Here is a 20,305-nt window from a genome sequence, read left to right as displayed (position 1 = left end):
ATAAATAAGAAGGCCTGAATAATGCATGCCATTAAATTCAATATCAGCCATGCAAATGTGCAATTCTGTGTGGGATAATTTGATTTCTGAAGCAAGGATTAATTTCAGTATTAATGTAATCTAATATAATGTGGCTTTATGCATCACGTCTAAATGACAGCAATAATTAAGTTCTATGATAAGGTCACGCATCTGTGGTTTACATGCAAGCGTTAAAAATGAGGCTTGTAAATAATGCATAACAACAATTTTTATTAATAACTTTGGTAACACTTTATTTTAAGGTGATGTAGTAACATGTTACTACATACTATAGTAATAACAGTAAATTATTGAACAAAAGCACAGAGAAAACAATGACGTGTTCTAGATATGATTAATCTGGTTACTGTTCTCAGACTCTGATCAACATCCACAGATACTTCAACAAACTACAAATCACAGTGACTGTGGGTTGAAGCACATCTCTGGACCAATGAGATTCGCTCCACTTGAAGGAAACTCTAGCGCCCCCTTGAGGTTCACATCAGGACGGCACTCGCAATGTGGCGCCAGTAAAAACTATTTGGTTTAAAAACTATTTTGAATTCAAACCTCAACTTAGTATGAAGTACCACAGGCATAAATTATGATTTTGACTTCAACTTTTCCTAAAATAGGGAAGAAAAACATATTTAGGAAACCCTTTAACAATACAAAAGTGCTTTTAAAATTCAAGACAAAAATAAAGTTTTATTTTACTATTACTATTACATACTAATAACATTGGGGTATTTTCTGTGAAGTCTTCCTTTCTAATAATATGCTAATTGTCCATATTTAAAAAAAGATGATGCTCTTCTCTGTTATTAATTTTTATATGGCAACACTTATTTTGAATAGATTTAAAAGATTTTTTATTTTAGTTAACATTGTAGTAAATTTCCTGTGTGTTTTTGCCATTTTTTAAATGTATTTAGTTATTTTGTAGTACTTTAACTTAAATTAAAATGACAAATGTTGCATTGGCATTTTTTTGTGCTGTCTGATCGATCAATCGCGATTAATCACATCTAACGTAAAAGTTTGTAAATACACATACAGTACTGGTCAAAAGTTTGGAAACATTACTATTTTTAATGTTTTTGAAAATGGAAATCTTTCGTAACAGAATACACACTACCATTCAAAAGTTTGGGGTCAGTAATTTTGTCAGTAATGTCCAGACCTGAACCCCACTGAAAACCTCTGGAATGATTCAAGAGGAGGATGAATAGTCACAAGCAACCACACTATAACTATTGTAGTTATTTCATAACTGCAATAGTAATTTCTCGCTAGCTATCCATCAGAAGTGGAACGCGTACATTTACACACAAAACTGACCACAACTTTCAGACGCCATCTTTATTTTTAGCTCAACTGTCACAGAATGAAAAGCACAGGATTGTGGGATATCAAAGGCACATCTATCCTGCCTTCAAAAACCGATCAGATGAAGGATCTCAGGAGACAAAAAGTGAAGCTTACATTGGATTCAGACGTGCCTTGATGATTTACTTCATACCTTAGGATGAATGTGTCCTCCGAAAGCAACATTTTGAATCTTTCGGGTGCAGTCTAAGGCTACATGCAGGTCAGTTTTTCATCAGAGTTGGAGCTATGGGAATAATGTTGCCCATCCAGGTACTAGATCTTGAAGGAGTCCAATCCCTCTCTCCACAGACCCTCCAAACCCAAGAGCAACACTCGTCCTGTGAAAACCACAGACAATCCAGGCGGAGGGAAGCAGATCGTCTTTGTCATTTTGACATCCTTCTCTTCATGATAATGTGCCTGGTGTCAGAGGAATGCTAATCAGATTTACTGTCTGTCTGTGCCCTGCACTGAGCTATTCCCTTTAATCCTGATCTCAATAATGTCTTTCTTTCTCTCAGTCGTTTTTACAGCTTTTGACTTGATGACAGTGAATTAATTATTTCGGCAATTTACATAAAACTTAACCGCTGGACAACAGACACCAACCGCCACATGGCCAGAACCATAACCGAATAAATGAGTTTAATATTATTATTAGGGCTGTCAAACGATTAATCGCGATTAATCCCATCCAAAATAAAAGTTTGTTTTTACATAATACATGTGTGTGTACGGTGTATAATTATTTTCTATATATAAATACACACACATGCATGTATATATTTAAGAAATATTTGCATGTATATACTGTGTATATATATTTATATTATATATAATTGATATTATATATAAATATTTTATATATAAATAACACATTTTCTTAAATATATATATGCATGTGTGTGTAGAAATTGTAGTATTTATATATAGAAAATAATTATACTCCGTACACAGACATAAATTATGTAAACACAAACTTTTATTTTGGATGCGATTAATCGCGATTAATCGTTTGACAGCCCTAATTATTATATATTGATATTCTATCAGTTATGGTGTTGCATCACTTAGAAAAAAAATGCTTACTGAAGTATTGCAAATATAAGATAAAACAGATTAATGAATCAAGCCATATATTCTAGAGATCAGAATATCATAAGCCTGAGAGCATCATTGGAGGTGGGTTTTGCAAGGGCAAACAACTCAGAAAATATAATATTTCATAAAGAGTGCTTTTGTTTTCTATGCGACAACTGAAATGAAACAAAATGATGAAATGAAACAAAATGGCTCGTATATCGGTTTCATTCATAAAACGTGTGTCAAGGTAAGATTACGGCTCACTTCTCCCAATAACAATCCAGCTGTGGTCTTGAAAAGCATGTTCCACTCCATTCCCCACCCCAGCATCCATGAACAATAGCAAAACACAAACACTTCTGAGTCTGACTACACCAGAATCTGCCCTCTCATCCACTTCCATCCCTCTAATTACGAGCAGGAGAGTTTTGCGACTCAAGAGGCGTGTGTATAACACTTCTGAGCCGAGGAGCGAGTGAGATGTGTCCAATCAGCAATTAGTCATTAAAAAGTGCTGTCGCCACAGAAACACGAGTTGAGGTGAAGTTTGGGGTCAGGATTTAATATCAGGCACATAATTAACGAAACAAGACAGAGTGAAACACATACTAACACAGAACATCCTATGGGAGAAAACGCCTTGTTGATGCGGTCAGAGGAGAATGGCCAGACTGATAGAAAGGCAACAATGACTAAAATAAAACACTTGTTACAACCAAGGTCTGCAGAAGAGCATCTCTGAACGCTCAACACGTCCAAACTTGAAGCAGACGAGCTTCAGAAACAGAAGACACACGGGTGACACTCCTGTCTGCTGAGAACTAGTCGGCAGAAGATCTGGACTTTCATTGGCCACCGACTGCCCAGACTGGCGTCTGACTGACATGTAAAGCAATCAATCACTGTTTGTTTGGTTCCGCGTCACGTTTAGGGGCATAAAAATGTAACTTATTGGACATATTTTAAAGGGGTCATGACATGAGAAACCAAATTTGCGTTGATCTTTTAGTATATAAGAGGTCTTTGTACCATTAAAACTTCCTGCAAGTTTCACAGCTTAAGACGTCCTCCCCATTATAAACGAAGCATTTATTTAATCAAGCTCTAATTACAGCTCGTTGGGGATCCATGGTAAGAACGAAGTGACGTACCAGTCGTTTGTATATGACCGCCTCCAGCGCAAGACAACTATGCCTCATAACACTACGACCAATCACAACAAGCCCCATACGCTCAGCTACCAGCGGAGCTAACTGGGAGATTAGACTCTTGCCGGATCCGGTCGGCAAAACAGCAAAAAATGTCCTTCTTGCAAAGGAACGATTCGAGCGGCGTCTTCTGTTCCTGTTTTAGATAAAAAGCCAAGTCTAACTCGTTCATTGTAGCGGCCAAAGCCGTTTCAAACAACTGGTGTTCATCCATAGCCATCTTGCAATGTTTACTAATGACTTCGACGTCACAGCGCTGTCGTCATCCATTTAGCTCACCTCTGGCCCGCCTATGTCAGATAACCCGCTGTGATTGGTGCAGCTCAGATCGAGGGGCATATTTAATGAGCATCATTACTCGACGCCAGAGTAACTCGCTGAGCAAATTCACCTTGTGCTCTCGCGAGAACTCTGGATTACCAGGGTAGTATGATGCTGGCTTTGCCAGAAAACTTTTGCTGAAAGATCAGGCCGTGCCGGCTATTCTGGGCCCAACAACGACGCCGCAAACTGTAAGTAATGTACTTCATCTTAAAACTACTATTAGCCAATGACGTTAGCCAATCATAACAGTGGGCGTTAACACTGAACTCTTAAAGGGGAAACACCCCAGAACAGACTGTTTGAATCAGAGGATGAGAAACAGGGTGGGAAAAGGTCATAAATCACTAAAATGTAAAAGTTTTTTGTCCAAAAAACTATAGTAATACTATAATAGCACCTAAGGGAACATAATAAAACAAAAACATAAACCATGTCATGACTGTGCTGCAAACTTTGCTTAATTCACATACTTTTGAAAATCCTGTGTTTAGTTGATCCTGGTAAGCGCTCATTGTCACAGTTGTGAACACAACGGCTTGCTTTTTCCATAAGGGGGTTTGACATCACGGTATCTTTGTTTCCAGGCGGACCGTTAAAGAACGCGACACACGTCTCCTGGAAATCCTGTAATTCAACCAGATTCGAAACTCAGATTCGACTTGGAAACTCTGTATGTTTCCCATTTTGTGTGCCATTTGCATCAGACCCTTCAGCCAACGGCCCGTGACGCCCGAAGCCGAGAACAAGCTACAATTCATCTAGTTGTTTTTGCCAGATTAATAAAAAAAGTATTAACCAACAAGGACAAAAACAAATCCCTCCCTTTGTCGGATGAATTTAATTTGTGCATGTGAATGCACTGCTGTGAATAGGCCTCAACACTGATAGAAATCAAAAAAGAAAAGTTTTTTTCTCATTAAAAGTTTGGGGTTGTGTTCAGTTGTTCTGCAGAAACACATTTGCCCACAGCGCTCCAACAGAAACTCCATAAACCTGAAGAAAACCTGCCATTCCTGCTGCAATTTGAACAGGCAATCCTCTAGATGGGCACACTTAAACCTGTGAGTCCCACTGGAATACAAATGAAGCGTTCCTCACGTCCTGAAGAAAATCAACACAATCCTATGACAGCTTCTGGAAGATTAGACCCACATAATACTGGGTCAAGAGTCATTTATCCATCAATGCAACACTCTCAGCTTATACAAACCTTACCTTTGCAACCACATATAACAATGCCCTGGCAACATGGCAGCGAGTATTGCAAACCATATTTATAAATGCTCTTTACATATCAAGACAATATTTACATGCTACTCCAAGGTACATAACGAACATTGTGATATTAGCGTGGTACTTTTTTGCTGAGATGGGGGACTCGAGTCACATGACTTCACTCGAGTCAGACTCGAGTCGCAAATTTAAGGACTTGAGACTTGCTTGACTATATTAAGAAAATGACTCGACTTGACTTTGACTTGAGATCCAATGACTCGAGACTTGACTTGACTTGAACTGTGTGACTCGAGAATGACTTGATATACATTTTTATATAAATCATCGCAACATCAATTGATGAACAAAATGAAAGCAACGGAACCATTGACGCCAGTCATCAGTCATCAGTCATCATTGCATGACGCTGCACAAGCCCAGAAAAAAACATACATCGCGGTGAGCGCGCTAAATACAAAAACATCTCCCAGCATCGTTTCTTTTTGGATATAAACACTAGAAATTGACCATATTCATACAAGAAGATTTGCTGTAAGCATAATAACAGGCAAGGGATATCGGACGACCATCACAACCTCGAACAGTCAAAATTCATTCACCACGTCTAAAAGTAAGCTATGGCTTGTTTAACCTGTTTGTTATAGGTAATTTGATTATCGTTAAATCTAGAGAGAATATTGGTCATCATGCCTCTTTATACACAATTATGTTTTCAAATGTAGCTTAATGTTGTCAATATTCTAATGATAATTAATGATGGCATATGTTTTGTATAACATTTGCCTCATTTCTTTCCAATCATGCTTTAAAGCCAAATATGTCGTTATTTCCAATGACAAAAAACAACATAGAAAACTGTTAATGTTTTGTCGTGTTTTATGTTTCTCTTAAAGCAGGGTTAGATGTTATCAGGGGGTTGGGGGCAAAATTCCAGCAGAATTAATATGCACCCAAAATTCAAAATGTGGTGGAAAAATTGCCCTATAGGCTATGAGTTATTTTTATAATTAGCCTATAACATATTATATTAAAAAAATATTTCCAGAATATTGGCGCGATTGCAAATGTGATAATGATTTTATAAAAAAGTTAAGTAAACAAAGAGTGAATATTGTGATGTGACATTTTAGACATAATATTGCAAATATTCTCTGTTTTTGCTCTATTTCTCCAATGACAATAGACAATAGTTCCAAACAAGCCACAGAAAGAGTTATGTGTATTTGTGATTCAGTGACCTAGTTGCTCAACTGATTCAAATCAGTTGAATGAATGCTTCTATGACTCTTAACGTACATTAAGACGTTGATTTGGAGCCACCTATTGGCGGTTTTAACTTCATAATTAAAAATATATAACTTGTATAAAGGGGATGCCAGTTTGAAGAATGCCATTTGGTGGCATAGGAACCATTATACTTGAATTGTGAATTGTTTAATACCTTTTAAAGGTCTTCTGCAATGTTTGAGGCATATTTATTTTTTCATGCTTTAATGTTGGCCTAATTTCAGTTACATTTACAATTTAGGCTATGTAGTTTGAATTAATTGTAGTAACCACTCAGCTGTATGTGGAAATGCATATTTTTTAAAAAAATGTTGCAAATAAAACCATAGTCCAACTTCTGTAGTTTTACCTTATTTTAATATATAAATTCAGTGAAATCATCAAACGTTTATGACTTGCCAGTGACTTGTGACCCAAGCTACGACTTGACTTGACTTGCTTGACATAAAGCAGTGACTTGACTTGACTTGACTTGCTTTTCACAAAATTGACTTGGACTTGCTTGAGACTTGAAGGTTAAGACTTGAGACTTGCTTGTGACTTGCACATGTGTGACTTACTCCCACCTCTGCTTTTTTGTGTGAGATATTTCTGTATCTGGCAGGCTCAGGGTGTGGTGTGTCTGTTAGTGAAAAGTGTCGCGTCGACACCATGCGGGTTGAAATCAGTTCTCATTATCGAAGCTGTGGTGGCGTGTCAAGCGAGTGCGAACGCCTGAATCAACAGCGGTCACTCTTCGGCCCATAGACTCAGTGTTCAGTTTACTGGAGCAGGTGCGTAATCAAACCTCTTTGGTCCCGTGTGTATATGTGTGTGTGTTTGTGATTTCCCACGGGTGGCGAGGACCTCAGGTAAAGCAGCAGAGAGCAGATGAGACACAGCCTCAGGTGTCTCAGTCCCAGTGCGCACGCCACAGACCCCTGTGTGCTCGTCAACACCCGTCCAGCTGCAGGACCACATGTGAAACTGCTGGATAACGGATATGACAGACAGCTGATCTACTGACAGCTTGAAAAGTGCCTGATTTTAAAGGGATAGGACACCAAATCCTGAAAATACTGGCATCATTTACTCACCCTTATGTTGTTTTTAAAACTGAAGAAGCATTTTTGATTTAACAGTAATTATGTATATATAATATATGAAATTCAAAAATGATATTATATATAAATTAAGTAATCCATTTATATAATTTATTGATATATTTTAATATAATTGTATATATTTATAATATGAATGAAAGGTAAGCCATACATGTTTAAAACAAAATGAGATTTAAAAATTGGCTGTCCAACAAGTAGTAGTTTTTAAATTTAAGCACTTGAGTTTTAAGGTTTTAACTTGTATTTGAATATATTTTCAAATGTAATATATGAATTTTCAGCATCATTACTCCAGTCTTCAGGGTCACATGATCCTTCAGAAATCATTCTAATATGATGATTTGCTGCTCAAGAAACATTTCTGATTATTATCAATGTTGACAACAGTTTAATATTTTGGTTACAATTTTCTTCAGGACTCTATGATAAATGGAGAGAGCTGCTGTAAACATGTTTCTCACTACAGTAATGAGAGTCTTTTGGCATGGGGGAAATGTTTAACTGTCATGAAAATAACGTTTTGATACAAAAACAGGTCATTTTCAAGCAAAATATCATTTTCTCAACATGTGATTCTGACATGAATATGTCCCAAACTGTACATGAACATAACTGCATTTTGCATGCCGACAGAACTGACAAACGAACTGATGGCCGCCGTCAGAGATGGAGAAGAGGAGAAGAGAGGAGCTTGAATTAGTCTTCTCTCGCTTGGCTGCCCAAACAGGGGCTGACAGCATTAATGTGACTTAGCTCAGACGGGGTGAATTATTAAAAACCACAGCAATGGCAGGGGAAGGAAAAGGGCAGCGAATATCACTGTCAGCCCAACACGGATTACTGTGTGTACATGAGCATGTTCAGAAATTGCACAAATAACTGCTCTGCGCCACTGTCCCTTAGAGCTTGACATGAATTAGCATTTTTCCTGCGACTCGGTGTGTGTGTGTGTGTGAGTGTGTTCATGTAGCGAGCGTTGGCTAGTGGTCTACACAGAGCATATGGCAACTGTAACGACCACATGTCACCGCCCGCAACATCTGATAACCTCTCCTTATGAGGCATCATACTTCATAGCTCATCTTACATTATCCTTGAGGAGAAAAATAACAATTCCACTAATGCAATCATTAATGTGACAAGACTGAAATATCTGCTGCGAATCAATCATCAACACAAGCAGTCATAGCAACACAACGTTAAAGGTGAAGTGTGCCATTTCTACACTACGCAGAACTAGATTTTGCACATGCAAAACTTGCTTTCATGAAGATGGATGGCTGCCAAAACGTTGCTAAGATGTCTTTTTTTTTTTGCATGTTGCTTTGTGATATGGATCAGGTCTCCCTTCAATGCAAGAGATATTTATGGCTATTTTAATGTCGGTCAAGACAAATCTTACATTTTGTGATGTCTGGATCACAAAACAGTGGTTGTTAAAGACTTAAGGTATGAATATCTAGGGCCCTATCTTGCACCCAGCGCAATTGACTTTGTACACTGACGCATGTTTCATTCCTATTTTGCACCCACGCACAGCAGAGACTTTTCCCTCCACAGACGCACGTTGGTAAGTTAGGAAATTAACTTGTGCTCCCGGGGGCGGTGCAGCGAAAAGAGGAGGCGTGTTCCGGCGCAAACGTTCCCTGGTGCTATTTTGCAGGTTTAGAAAACAATTCCGCCACTGACCAGAAGAAACCTCGTCTAAAGTCAGTGGCGCGTTGCGCATGTTATTCATATGCTATTTTAAGGGCGCATGCTTGGCCATAATGTAGCGTGTGCACAACGCACATACACTTTGCTTCTCTCATCTACACAGACGCAGCAGTTCACATTTTTGCAAATCATACATTATTACAAGGAAAAATATTCCACACGAGGGAAATCATTGTTGTGTCCATGAAGATGTGAAAAAATAGGCATAAATCTAGCTTACACATTTACCCAAATTATTATACGCCTGTTTAACCGAAGCTAATTTGGGTGGGTTTCTCCATCCCCAATGTCACTTCTCTGTGTTTTACGGCCCTGACGAGAACGTCGGTCTCCTCGGCTGTGAACCGCTCCTGGCAAATCCGCCGTTATAATAGCAATCCGCCATTGAACAAGCGCGCCTGCTCTTAAAGGGAATGTGAGATGTTGCTCTGATTGGTTTATTTCACGTTACACCCAAACCACACCTATGAATAATGAAGCTACTTCAGACCAACACATTTTAGATTTGCGTCGGGCGCAAGAGTCATTTATCCCGCCGGTATAATAGCAACAGCGCCCGAGATCCGCCCACAAAGTTACTTGCAACAAGTTTGATTCTGTGCTGTCCTAGCAGCATACAGTCTTTTTATAAAACAATATATCTCAAAGTTAAATATAAACAGGTCATATCCATTCACTTGACTTCACACAATTTTGAGAATAAAAAATACTTCAAATAAAAAAGCACATTTCACTAAAAAAATGTAATTCATTATGTCATAGACTAAATAAATTAGGGCATTTTACATGATTTATTCAGGTAGATTCCATGAATGAAATCAAGCTTTAACTACTCAAAAATATTATGTGTAATATTGTTACCATCATTTTTTTTTTTAAGTAAATAGCAGTAACATTTTTTACAGTGTAGTGCAAGTATGGGCACTAGTAATAATGATTTTCAACTTAAGATGTCACCTAAAAAAACACTCTTATGCAAGAAGTCTCTTATTCTCAACAAGGCTGATAAAAAATACAGTAAAATTATTATTGTGGTATAGCAAGTTTCTCTTTGATTATATTTTAAAATGTAATATACAGTATTATGCAAAGCTGAATTTTCAGCATCATTACTCCAGTCTTCAGGGTCACATGATCCTTCGAAATCATTCTAATATGATGATTTGCTGCTCAAGAAACATTTCTGATTATTATCAATGTTGAAAACAGTTGAGCTGCTTCATATTTTTGTGGAAACCACGATATTCTTTTTTCAGGATTCTTTAATGAGTCGAAAGTTCAAAAGAACAACGTTTATTTAAAATATAATCTTTTGTAATATTATAAATGTCTTTACTGTCACTTCTGATCAATTTAATGCATCCTTGCTGAATACAAGTATTTGAAATAATCTTATTGACCCCAAACGTTTGAACGGTAGTGTATATGCCACTTCAGATATAACTTCTGTGCCGTTTATGTGATGTAAAGAAAACTTTAGACTGAGAGAGAGACTTCAAGTGCTGAATCCTGTCGACGTGATTGGTAATAAACGGACCCCCGTGGTCGAGCGTGTGTGTGGGTACGCGGGGACATTTGATGAGCGGATTGACCCTCTCAAAATGGAGGCTGATTGGAGAGCAGATGCTTTGCAAGACGAGCTAATTAAGTTGAAGTCGCAGTGTGAAACAAGAGGAAGATTATCGCTCTCCTCGATCGTGTTGAGAGGACAAATCCAATTCCATCTCATTTCTCTATTTTACTCTCTTTCTCTCTCGCTCGCTCTCCCTATACAGCCGAGCAATGATGTATTGCAGGGTTTAATCTTTATTAAGTTTTTGGTCATTTTGACTGCTGAAGTAGAGGAGGCCTCAGAGGAATTCTAATAGGACATATTTGTAACACGCTAAATGTCTTGCACATGCTCAGTAGAGACTCTCTGCGCCAGAGAAAAAGAATCACTGCGAATCAGAGTTGTTATTGTGAACAAAAACTGAAACTATTAAAAAAAATGTGAAATAATAAACATAATAATACAAAATATTAAGCAATTGATTAAAAAGCAGCCTATAATGAAATAAAATAACTTGAAGTGCTAAAATTACTTAAACCAAAAATGAAATAAAAATACAGCTAAATTATAAAAAAATTATAATTAAAATCAAATAAAAAAAAAAAAAAAAAAAATAAAAGCTAATTCAAAATTATTAATATATAGTACTATGACAGTATGTAAATACTATAACAGTATTGCACTGATTCGGAGTAATTCGAAACAAAAAAACTAATGCCTTTGAATTTAAATGTCATATTTTTATTTGGGAACTGTAAAGGCCCGTTCACACCAAGCACGATAACTATAAAGATAACGATAAAGATAACTATATATGCGTCCACACCAACGACCGATAACGGTCTTTTTATTCTAAGCACGCGCGCGCCCGGATGATCCAGATCCATTTTAAATGCGCGAGACCTTTAAATTAGAGTGGATTCTGATTGGCTGTCAGTGTTTTATCGTTCGACAGCTGGAAAAAAATCATTCTGAAAGTGATCCCAACGATATCGTTCCTCATATCTTTATCGTTATAGTTGTGGTGTGAACTCTGCTATTCTTTAATATGAAGAACGATTTTTAGAATTATATCTTTATCATTATCTTTATAGTTATCGTCCTTGGTGTGAACGGGCCTTAAGACTATTTATGAAATAAAATTGTACTCGTGCACTTGTTCAACCCATTACACATTCACAAAACCTTAACACGTCCTTTAATACCATATACACAAAAAGTTAGAAGCAAATTTTGCAAACTGAATCAAGATTGCAATCAGGAAAAGTGAAACTGAATCAAGCGACTGGGAAACAGACCGGGAAAGGCCAGCGCTGCGAGGGAGGTTACGAGCATGACCGAGGCGAATCTCTAATGAGCGCGCTCAGTCTGGGATGCCAAGGGACTAAAGGAGATCAGGTCACAGGTCAAAACAGAGCTGACAGCTGTCATTTACACTCCAGATCTCGCTGTCTGGCAGAAGCTAATTAATGTTTAACCGTAGCAATTGAAAACTAGACAAAAATGTGTGAAGCAAAACGATATCCGTTGCTTTGAGAGCGTGCCGAGAGCATGCATGTGTACCTGGACAGGTTTCTTGCGCGAGCCCTCGTTGTTTTCCGCCTCCTCATGTTCTTTGCTGCCCTGCGGCAGGTTTGAGTAGTTGGCGAGACTGCTGAGAAGAGACGATACCATGGGAATTGTGTCCATCTCGTCCTGTAGAGCAAACACACGCACATACAGAACAAATATTGTGAGCATTAAATAATTCACTCGTGATGATCTGAACATCATCTGAAATGTCATGTTTACATTTACAGATTACAAATGACAAGCCCGGAGGACAATTTATTGCTCAGAATTGAATTTTGAACAGCTAATGAAACTCTCAGTAGAGTTTTATTTAAGATGCATCATCTGAAATGGAGGAAAAGTAAAAACAGAAACAATTAAGTCAGTAGTTGTCATACAGTAAGAGTACAGAGCAACTCAGATCATTTGATCGAGGAAGAATCTGATGAGAAATGTTGAATTTGATGAGAAGCTGCCGTAACGATTTAGTGACAAAGTAAAATGTGTTTACGGCACATTTGATCAAATGCAGTAGGTCATCCATGCAAACCACAAATATATGCATACTGTGCATTTAAATTAGTCAGCCTGCATACATTGGGCTTCACAAACATCTTGAATTTACATGTATACATTCAGTGTATCACAGAAAAAATATTTGAGATCGCACTGAAATTTGTTTTTTGTAGTCTTAATTGCAATTGTTGAGATCTCTTCTGAAACTCTAGAAAAGACACAAGCCAAAGTCTCCATTTGCTCACCGTTTAATCTCATAGGAGAAACAACAGAGGCATACAAAAATAAAATCACATTTGAGACCTTCTTCAGCTGGACTAACATTTTCTGTTGACAAGCTGACAAGATTTTAGGTTTAAAATGCATATGAATGCACTTTAAAATTTAGCTCATATAACATTTAAATCACCTAATCACTTAAATAGTCAACTAATTAATATGAGGCCACAGAAAGGCAGTTTAAAATAGTTTTAGATGCAGTATAACATGTGTTTTGTGCTTCTTTTAGACTGAAGGCTCTTGCATGCTGTTATCATCCACCTGCAGAGATCAATGTCCCGGGGACTTCCTGCCCTTCAAACGTTAATTATGCTTATTAATTACTGTCAGACTCTTTTATTCCATTAATCACTATAGTTTGCGTGCCTGTGCCTCACTGTCTAGCTCTAATGAGAGTTAAAATGTGCCGCCGTTGCATGTTTATAATTTAAGGTGCGTGCATGAGCTCATGTGTACCTCGAACAGGGCCATGTTCTTGCCGTCATGTTGCTGGTTCTTCTCTGGGTCGGTGCTGTTGATGAATGGACTGCTCTCCTTGGGGTTCCCATCTCCTGTTAGCAAAAAAACACACATAAATCATCAGCGTGACAGCAGACGCCACGCAACTCCAGAGGGCTTCACGGGCAAAAAGCTGCTGAAACCATTCCAGCACTTTACATTTTAGATGCACAAAAGGTAAAACATGTTTATTGCACATTTCAGGTCATGCATACCAAAAACAGAGATTAAAAACAACTTGAATTCAAATTTATGCATCCGGCAGATGCTTTCATCCAAAAGCGACTTTCGTTGCATTCAAAATATACAGTTCATGCATTCCCTAGGAATCAAAATGATATTGTCATAATGTTCTACTGTTTGAGTTGCCATTCATTTACATCATCCTTTATTGATAATTCACACTGAGATCTTTAAATAGGAAATGTGTTAATTGCAATTGTTGAGATCTCTTCTGAAACTCTAGAAAAGACACAAGCCAAAGTCTCCATTTGCTCACATTTAATGCCATTGCCACTAGGTAAAGTAAAATAAAACCTCATTCGAGACTTTTCAAAGACCTTCCTTCAGCTGGACTAACATTTTCCTTTCTTGATAATTCACACTAAGATCCTTAAATAGCAAATTGATAATTCTAGTAATATTACTTTGTGAAGACACTAGCAGCGACACAGGTGCACTGTTTGAGGTGACCTGTGTCTGTACAGGTAAGATGGTTTCCTTTACTGGTGTGTTCATTCACCTGGGATCTTGGATCAGAGGGCATCTATTTTTATTGCCTGGATGGCAGGGTTCGAGTGGAGATTGGGTGTCTGTGGATTCACTTACACCACAGGAGAGGAATTTTAAAGAGGTGTGCTGCACACACACCGGTTTAAAAATTAGAACCAAAAAGTATCCATCCATTGGAAACAGGTGGTTAGATAACATCACTTGCATTTGGATCAGGTTTGCATTTTTTCTAATGTCATATGCATGGATGCATGGATTCGTTTGTTCTGCACAGGTCATTCTCACCATACAATGCAAAACTGATACATCCAATTTTCCATTTAAGCCTTTTATCTGACATTAAGTCGCCAGTTTCTCTACTCAGAAAAATCAAAGTCCTGATTACAGGTTAGTCATCCAATTCCAATCTGATCTCTCCAGCGGTCATTCCCAGTGTGCGAGCGGACAGCTGATCTCATGCGCTCTGAAGCCTCTGCTTGCTGTCATCGCTTGAGTGATGCTTCGGCCTCTGGAGGATTTCAGGATGGCTGTCAGTCTGTCACGCTGCATGAGTTAAATCACACTGTTCCACGGACTTGTGCTTACATTACAATGACAGTCTGTGAGGCCGTGGGCCGGAGGGAATATAGATTTTTTTTTTCTACAAAATATACCTAGGGATTGATCATCGCAAATAATTACCATAGAATGACAAAAACTAAATTTACATAAACACCATTGGTGTTAATGTGTCTTGTAACCAAATGCAACAATTCATGTTTTAATATTCAAATGTACAAAATTAGACAGAGTCATATGGACCACTTTTATGGTCACATTATGCCTTCACTGTTACACTAAATATTTTCTTTATTATGGTTAAACTTTAAATTGTAGAATACAGAATGAATTAAAATAGACAAACTAGAGTACAATATAGTCTTCATAAAAATAGATCCAGAGTTATATGACTGATAGATAGATAAAACGATAGATAGATAGACCGACAGACAGATAGAAAGATAGAACGATAGATAGAATGATAGATAGATAGATAGATAGATAGATAGATAGATAGATAGATAGATAGATAGATAGATAGAATAATAGAACAATGGATAGATAGATATATAGATAGATAGATAGATAGATAGATAGATAGATAGATAGATAGACAGATAGACAGATAGATAGATAGATGATCGATAGACAGGCAGATAAGATAGATAGATAGATAGATAGATAGATAGATAGATAGATAGATAGATAGATAGATAGATAGATAGATAGAACAATAGAATAATAGAACAATAGATAGATAGATAGATAGATAGATAGATAGATAGATAGATAGATAGATAGATAGATAGATAGATAGATAGATAGATAGATAGATAGATAGATAGATAGATAGATAGATATATAGAATGATAGATGGTTGGATAGACAGAATGATAGATGGAAAGATAGACAGAATGACAGATGGATGGATAGACAGAATGACAAATGGATGGATAGACAGAATGACAGATGGATAATGGATAGACAGATGGATAGACAGAATGACAGATGGATAGATGGATAGACAGATGGATAGACAGAATGACAGATGGATAGATGGATAGACAGAATGACAGATGGACAGATGGACAGACAGATGATATCACTGCATCAGTGTTACTCAACCTAATCTCTTAAACGTGTGATCATAGAAATGGATCTGAATGTTAATGAGTGGATGTAACCGCGTGTTCCAGCTGTCGAACACTTCACATCACACACGTTCTCCTCAGTAATTACAGAGGAGTGTTGTCATTAGCGGAGGTGATGTCATTCACTTCATCAGTGTGAAGCATGGAGAACTTTTCCCCTGAAGTGAAGCGCATTTGTTACGGAACGTTACGGACGGTCACGGATCTGAATCCAGCGTTATCGCATTCAGTCCTTTCCGATCACGCACACACTGTAGTGACGAGATGCTGTGATGAATGGGTGTTATATGAACTTGTGTGTGACAGAAAGAGACTCGACGTCAGATTTAATCTTTCTTCCTCACACACCACACTAAGTGAAACCTCTGTGGAGTCTGGAAACAGCTGATTAAATCCAGAAAATAACACTCTCGGTTCATCTGCATTGGTCACGTTCGCTGACTTTTCCATGAAAAAGAACTGACACTTGGGATTGGGTCCAAAAAACAAACAAACAAAAAAAACACACAGATAAACCAAACTAATCCCAGAATTCAGCGGCCGGCCCTGTCTGACAGATTTAAGACCCAGTGCTGTGATGGTGCCGTGAAATCTTGTCTTTTCATTGGCTCAAATATTGTGACACATTGTCAAGGATTCATCAGTGTTGGTCACACGGACAATGTTTCCCAGGGGCCTAAAAATAGCAAAGACTGGCAAAACCTCAAAGCAGTCTCAGACTCAGACATCGCACAGAGAGTGCACACAAAAATAGCACAAGCCTTCTCAAAACTTACCATCTGATTGGCTGGCTTCATTCAATTTCATAGTATACAGTTTTTGCCAATTTCCAGGTCCAAGACACTATAGACAACATTTACACATTTGGCAGCCTTTTTTTATCCAAAGCAGCCGATGATGCATTCAGACTAGCGCGTACCTTAGTGTTTCAGCAGATACAGGAGCCGGACAAAAAATGATGGGGAAAGAACTTGCCCTTCCAAACTATTTTTCCAAAATTCCTTATTTTGTGTAGCACAGTCATACAGGTTTGGAACGACATGAGGGTGAGCGAAATTATGACAGTGTTTTTATTTTTTATTACCGTCCCTTTAAATGCATTTAAACATCTAGAGATGTCAATTAAAAAAAAAATCATTATTATTCAAATGAATGATCAATTAATAAATGAAATGCAGGTAAAGAAATCCAAATGCATTGTGCATGTAGCCAAAAAATAAATGTAATTTTAAATATAATTGTATAATTATGTATAATAATATTTATATTACTATTAATAATATCTAAATGATTTTCATTTACTTTAAAAATTAAATTAAAATATTTTAATATTAATATTTTAATGATTATTTGTATTATTTATTATTTAAATAACATTTTTAAATACATAATAAATATTAAATAATTTACACTTAAAATTGGGGGTGGGGTGTTCAACTGCTAGACATGCAATTAATGGTCAATTAATTAATTAATTAATTGTTAATAGTAATACTGCAAACATGCATGTGGAATAATCCAAATGCTTTGTGCATGTAGCCTAAAATATAAAAATATAACTTTGAATATAATTGCTACACTATGCACCATTCATAATATTTATATATTTTATAATATATAAATTATATAAATTTAGTTGAAATTAAACTAATACAAAAATGTAATAAAACACTTTATGCAAGATATGCAATTAATTACTTGATAACAGTAATAAACACACATGCTCTAACCGTAATAAAGCATATGCTCATGCTTTGTGCATGTAGCCTAAAAATAAAATGAATAATATAATAATAATATAAATATATAATATAATAAATAAAATTGCATAACTATGCCTCATATTAATTATAATATTTTATAATATAAAAATTATAGTATTAGTTTAATTTAGATTAAGTTCAAACAAAAATATTTATATTATAAATTATTTTTAAAAAAAAATTGAAACTTAAAATTGTGGTGGCATTCAACCGTACTCATAAATATGATCACTTAATGACTTGAAAGCAGAACATGCTGTAAAATAAGCTGGAAAAAGCCATCCACAAAAGTGTGGCGTGACCTCCAGCCAAGATCAACAAAAGCTTTCAACAGGAACGAGCTCTCCATAGCAGGACCGGGCCTAGCGTCTCTATCGTGAGGTTTATCTGTTTCTCCGACACTAGCAGGGGATCAGAACAGAGACGGCGCACACCGCGCACAGCAGACCCGCCATCTGCTGCCCTTGACTGCTGATCCCACACTAGTTTGATCTTTCCTCTCATTACATTTGAAGAAGCTCTGGTCCCGAAGGAGCGCTAATGCACAAATCTGTCCAAAACATCTCTTGGGTTTGTGCTCCGGCGTTCAGAGCAACAGCGTCTGCGAGCGTTAATAAGACGTGCCGCTGTGGAGGCCGGTCGAGGAGAACCACGTGCATCTGACCTGTGCAGATACATCCATGTTTCATCGCTGCTGAGAAGCGCTTTAGAGATGTTCTGTGACAAACGGCTGCACACTTCAACTCACAGATAATGATTCACGTCGCAGAGGTGGTCCAAACCTCTTACAGGGCCAAAGAGTGGGAGCTTGAGGAGGACGTCAGAAACTACACTTCTACACCGTCTGGGAATGTGAGTGGTTTATGTGTGTGCAAAACTCACCGCCTTGATGATAGTGTTTCGAGTGCTTACTTACAAAACAGCCCACCTGCGGGTCTCTAGGCCATTCTGGCTCAGTGATATATACAGTAGGAAAAAACATCATTTATTTGCAATGATTTGTAAATTCAAGCAACATTGTGAAGATGTTTTAAAAAGTCTTTCATTTAACTTCAGAAAGAAATACATCTGTCAGTTCATTGCTGTGAATCAGTTCAAATGAGTTCAAACTAATCAATGTCAATTGACTCTTGAATCTTATTCACGCTTAATTTACAGTATCATTCAAAAAAGCCCCCATGTGGAGTTTAGAATAATGTGGGGAAAAATTAAAGAAATTAAAAATACACACTCACACACGCACGCACACACACACACACACACATAGTGATTCCTCTGCTGAAAACAACCTTTTTAGCCATTTCAAAGTAAAAACAGTAATATTGTAAAATATTATTATAATTTAAAATAACTGTTTTCTATGTGAATATATTTTAAGATTAAGCAATTATTCCTGTGATCAAAGCTGAATGTTCAGCATCATTACTCCAGTCTTCAGTCTTACATGATCCTCCAGAAATCATTCTAATATGATGATTTGATGCTCAAGAAACATTTCTGATTATTATCAATGTTGGCAACAGTTGTGTTGCTTCATATTTTTACAGAAACCATGATTTTGTTCGTTAATGTCACTTTTGATCAATTCAATGCATCCTTGCTTTAAAAAAAAAAGGAACAAACTCATACGGACCCCAGACTTTTAAATAGCAGTGTGTATATACTGAATATTGTCAAAAGAATACAGAATATAAGGGTAGAATAGTTTTAGCTGTATCACTGAGCTCAAACACAAACGCTGCAGGACGAGTTGTGGAACGCTTAAGTTTATTACTTAGTGTTAGTGTTAGTAGTCTAACGATGAGTAACAGTAATAGTGACGCTTGTCTTAGCAAACAACCCTAATGAGACGAAACGAGAGGAGACGAGAAGGTTTTGGAGAGGAGGAACGGTTCCGAAGGGCTCGCTGTTGGCTCATCAGGTCTGATTGAAGTGGGCTGTTGAATTATCTTGTCGGGTCGAGACAGGAGTGGAAACACTGCAGGTGTTCGGCTCCACAAATTAAAGACTCACACACACACACACACACACACACACCGCCCTGAGGACTGACCTCTGCTTCAGCCTGTCGCAGGTAACAGCCATTACTCTTCCTAGCCGATGACACAAGTCTATCTTTGACTCTCTTCATTTTTTCTCTCTACAAACATCAACACTGTCTCTTCTGGTAATTGCTGACAGCTCTGACGTTCTCACAGAGTAAAAAAGAAGAAGATATACTGAGAGAAAAAAAGTGAAGGCAGAAACACACCTCAAAGAGCACTGGAAAAAGTGTGAAAAAGACAAACAAGAAGAAGTGTGACATCCGCTCTAAGGAACAAAAGCAGAGAAACACTGAGTGGTTTATAGTCAATACTTTTGCACAGATTTA

At 37.3% G+C, this 20,305-nt stretch overlaps 1 protein-coding gene across 5 annotated transcripts in view; it reads right to left on the bottom strand.

The window, feature by feature from the left end:
* Nucleotides 1–20,305, bottom strand: part of slc12a5a (solute carrier family 12 member 5a) — a 178,882-nt gene that overhangs the window by 56,757 nt on the left and 101,820 nt on the right. For all 5 annotated transcript variants that reach the window (XR_013822569.1, XR_013822570.1, XM_079884091.1 and 2 more), the window contains exons 2-3: nucleotides 13,707–13,801; nucleotides 12,468–12,599 (exon numbers count right to left, since the gene is read on the bottom strand). Coding sequence is in view for 3 of the 5 variants with exons in the window: in XM_079884091.1 (XP_079740217.1) it covers nucleotides 12,468–12,599; nucleotides 13,707–13,801 (227 nt within the window). In the remaining 2 variants the exon portion in view is untranslated. The remainder of the gene's footprint in view (nucleotides 1–12,467; nucleotides 12,600–13,706; nucleotides 13,802–20,305) is intronic.

The sequence above is a fragment of the Squalius cephalus genome, assembly GCF_949319135.1.
Source record: "Squalius cephalus genome assembly, chromosome: 10".
NCBI lineage: Eukaryota > Metazoa > Chordata > Actinopteri > Cypriniformes > Leuciscidae > Squalius > Squalius cephalus.
The sequence above is the reverse complement of the archived record's forward strand: the minus strand, read 5'-3'. Positions and strand labels throughout refer to the sequence as shown.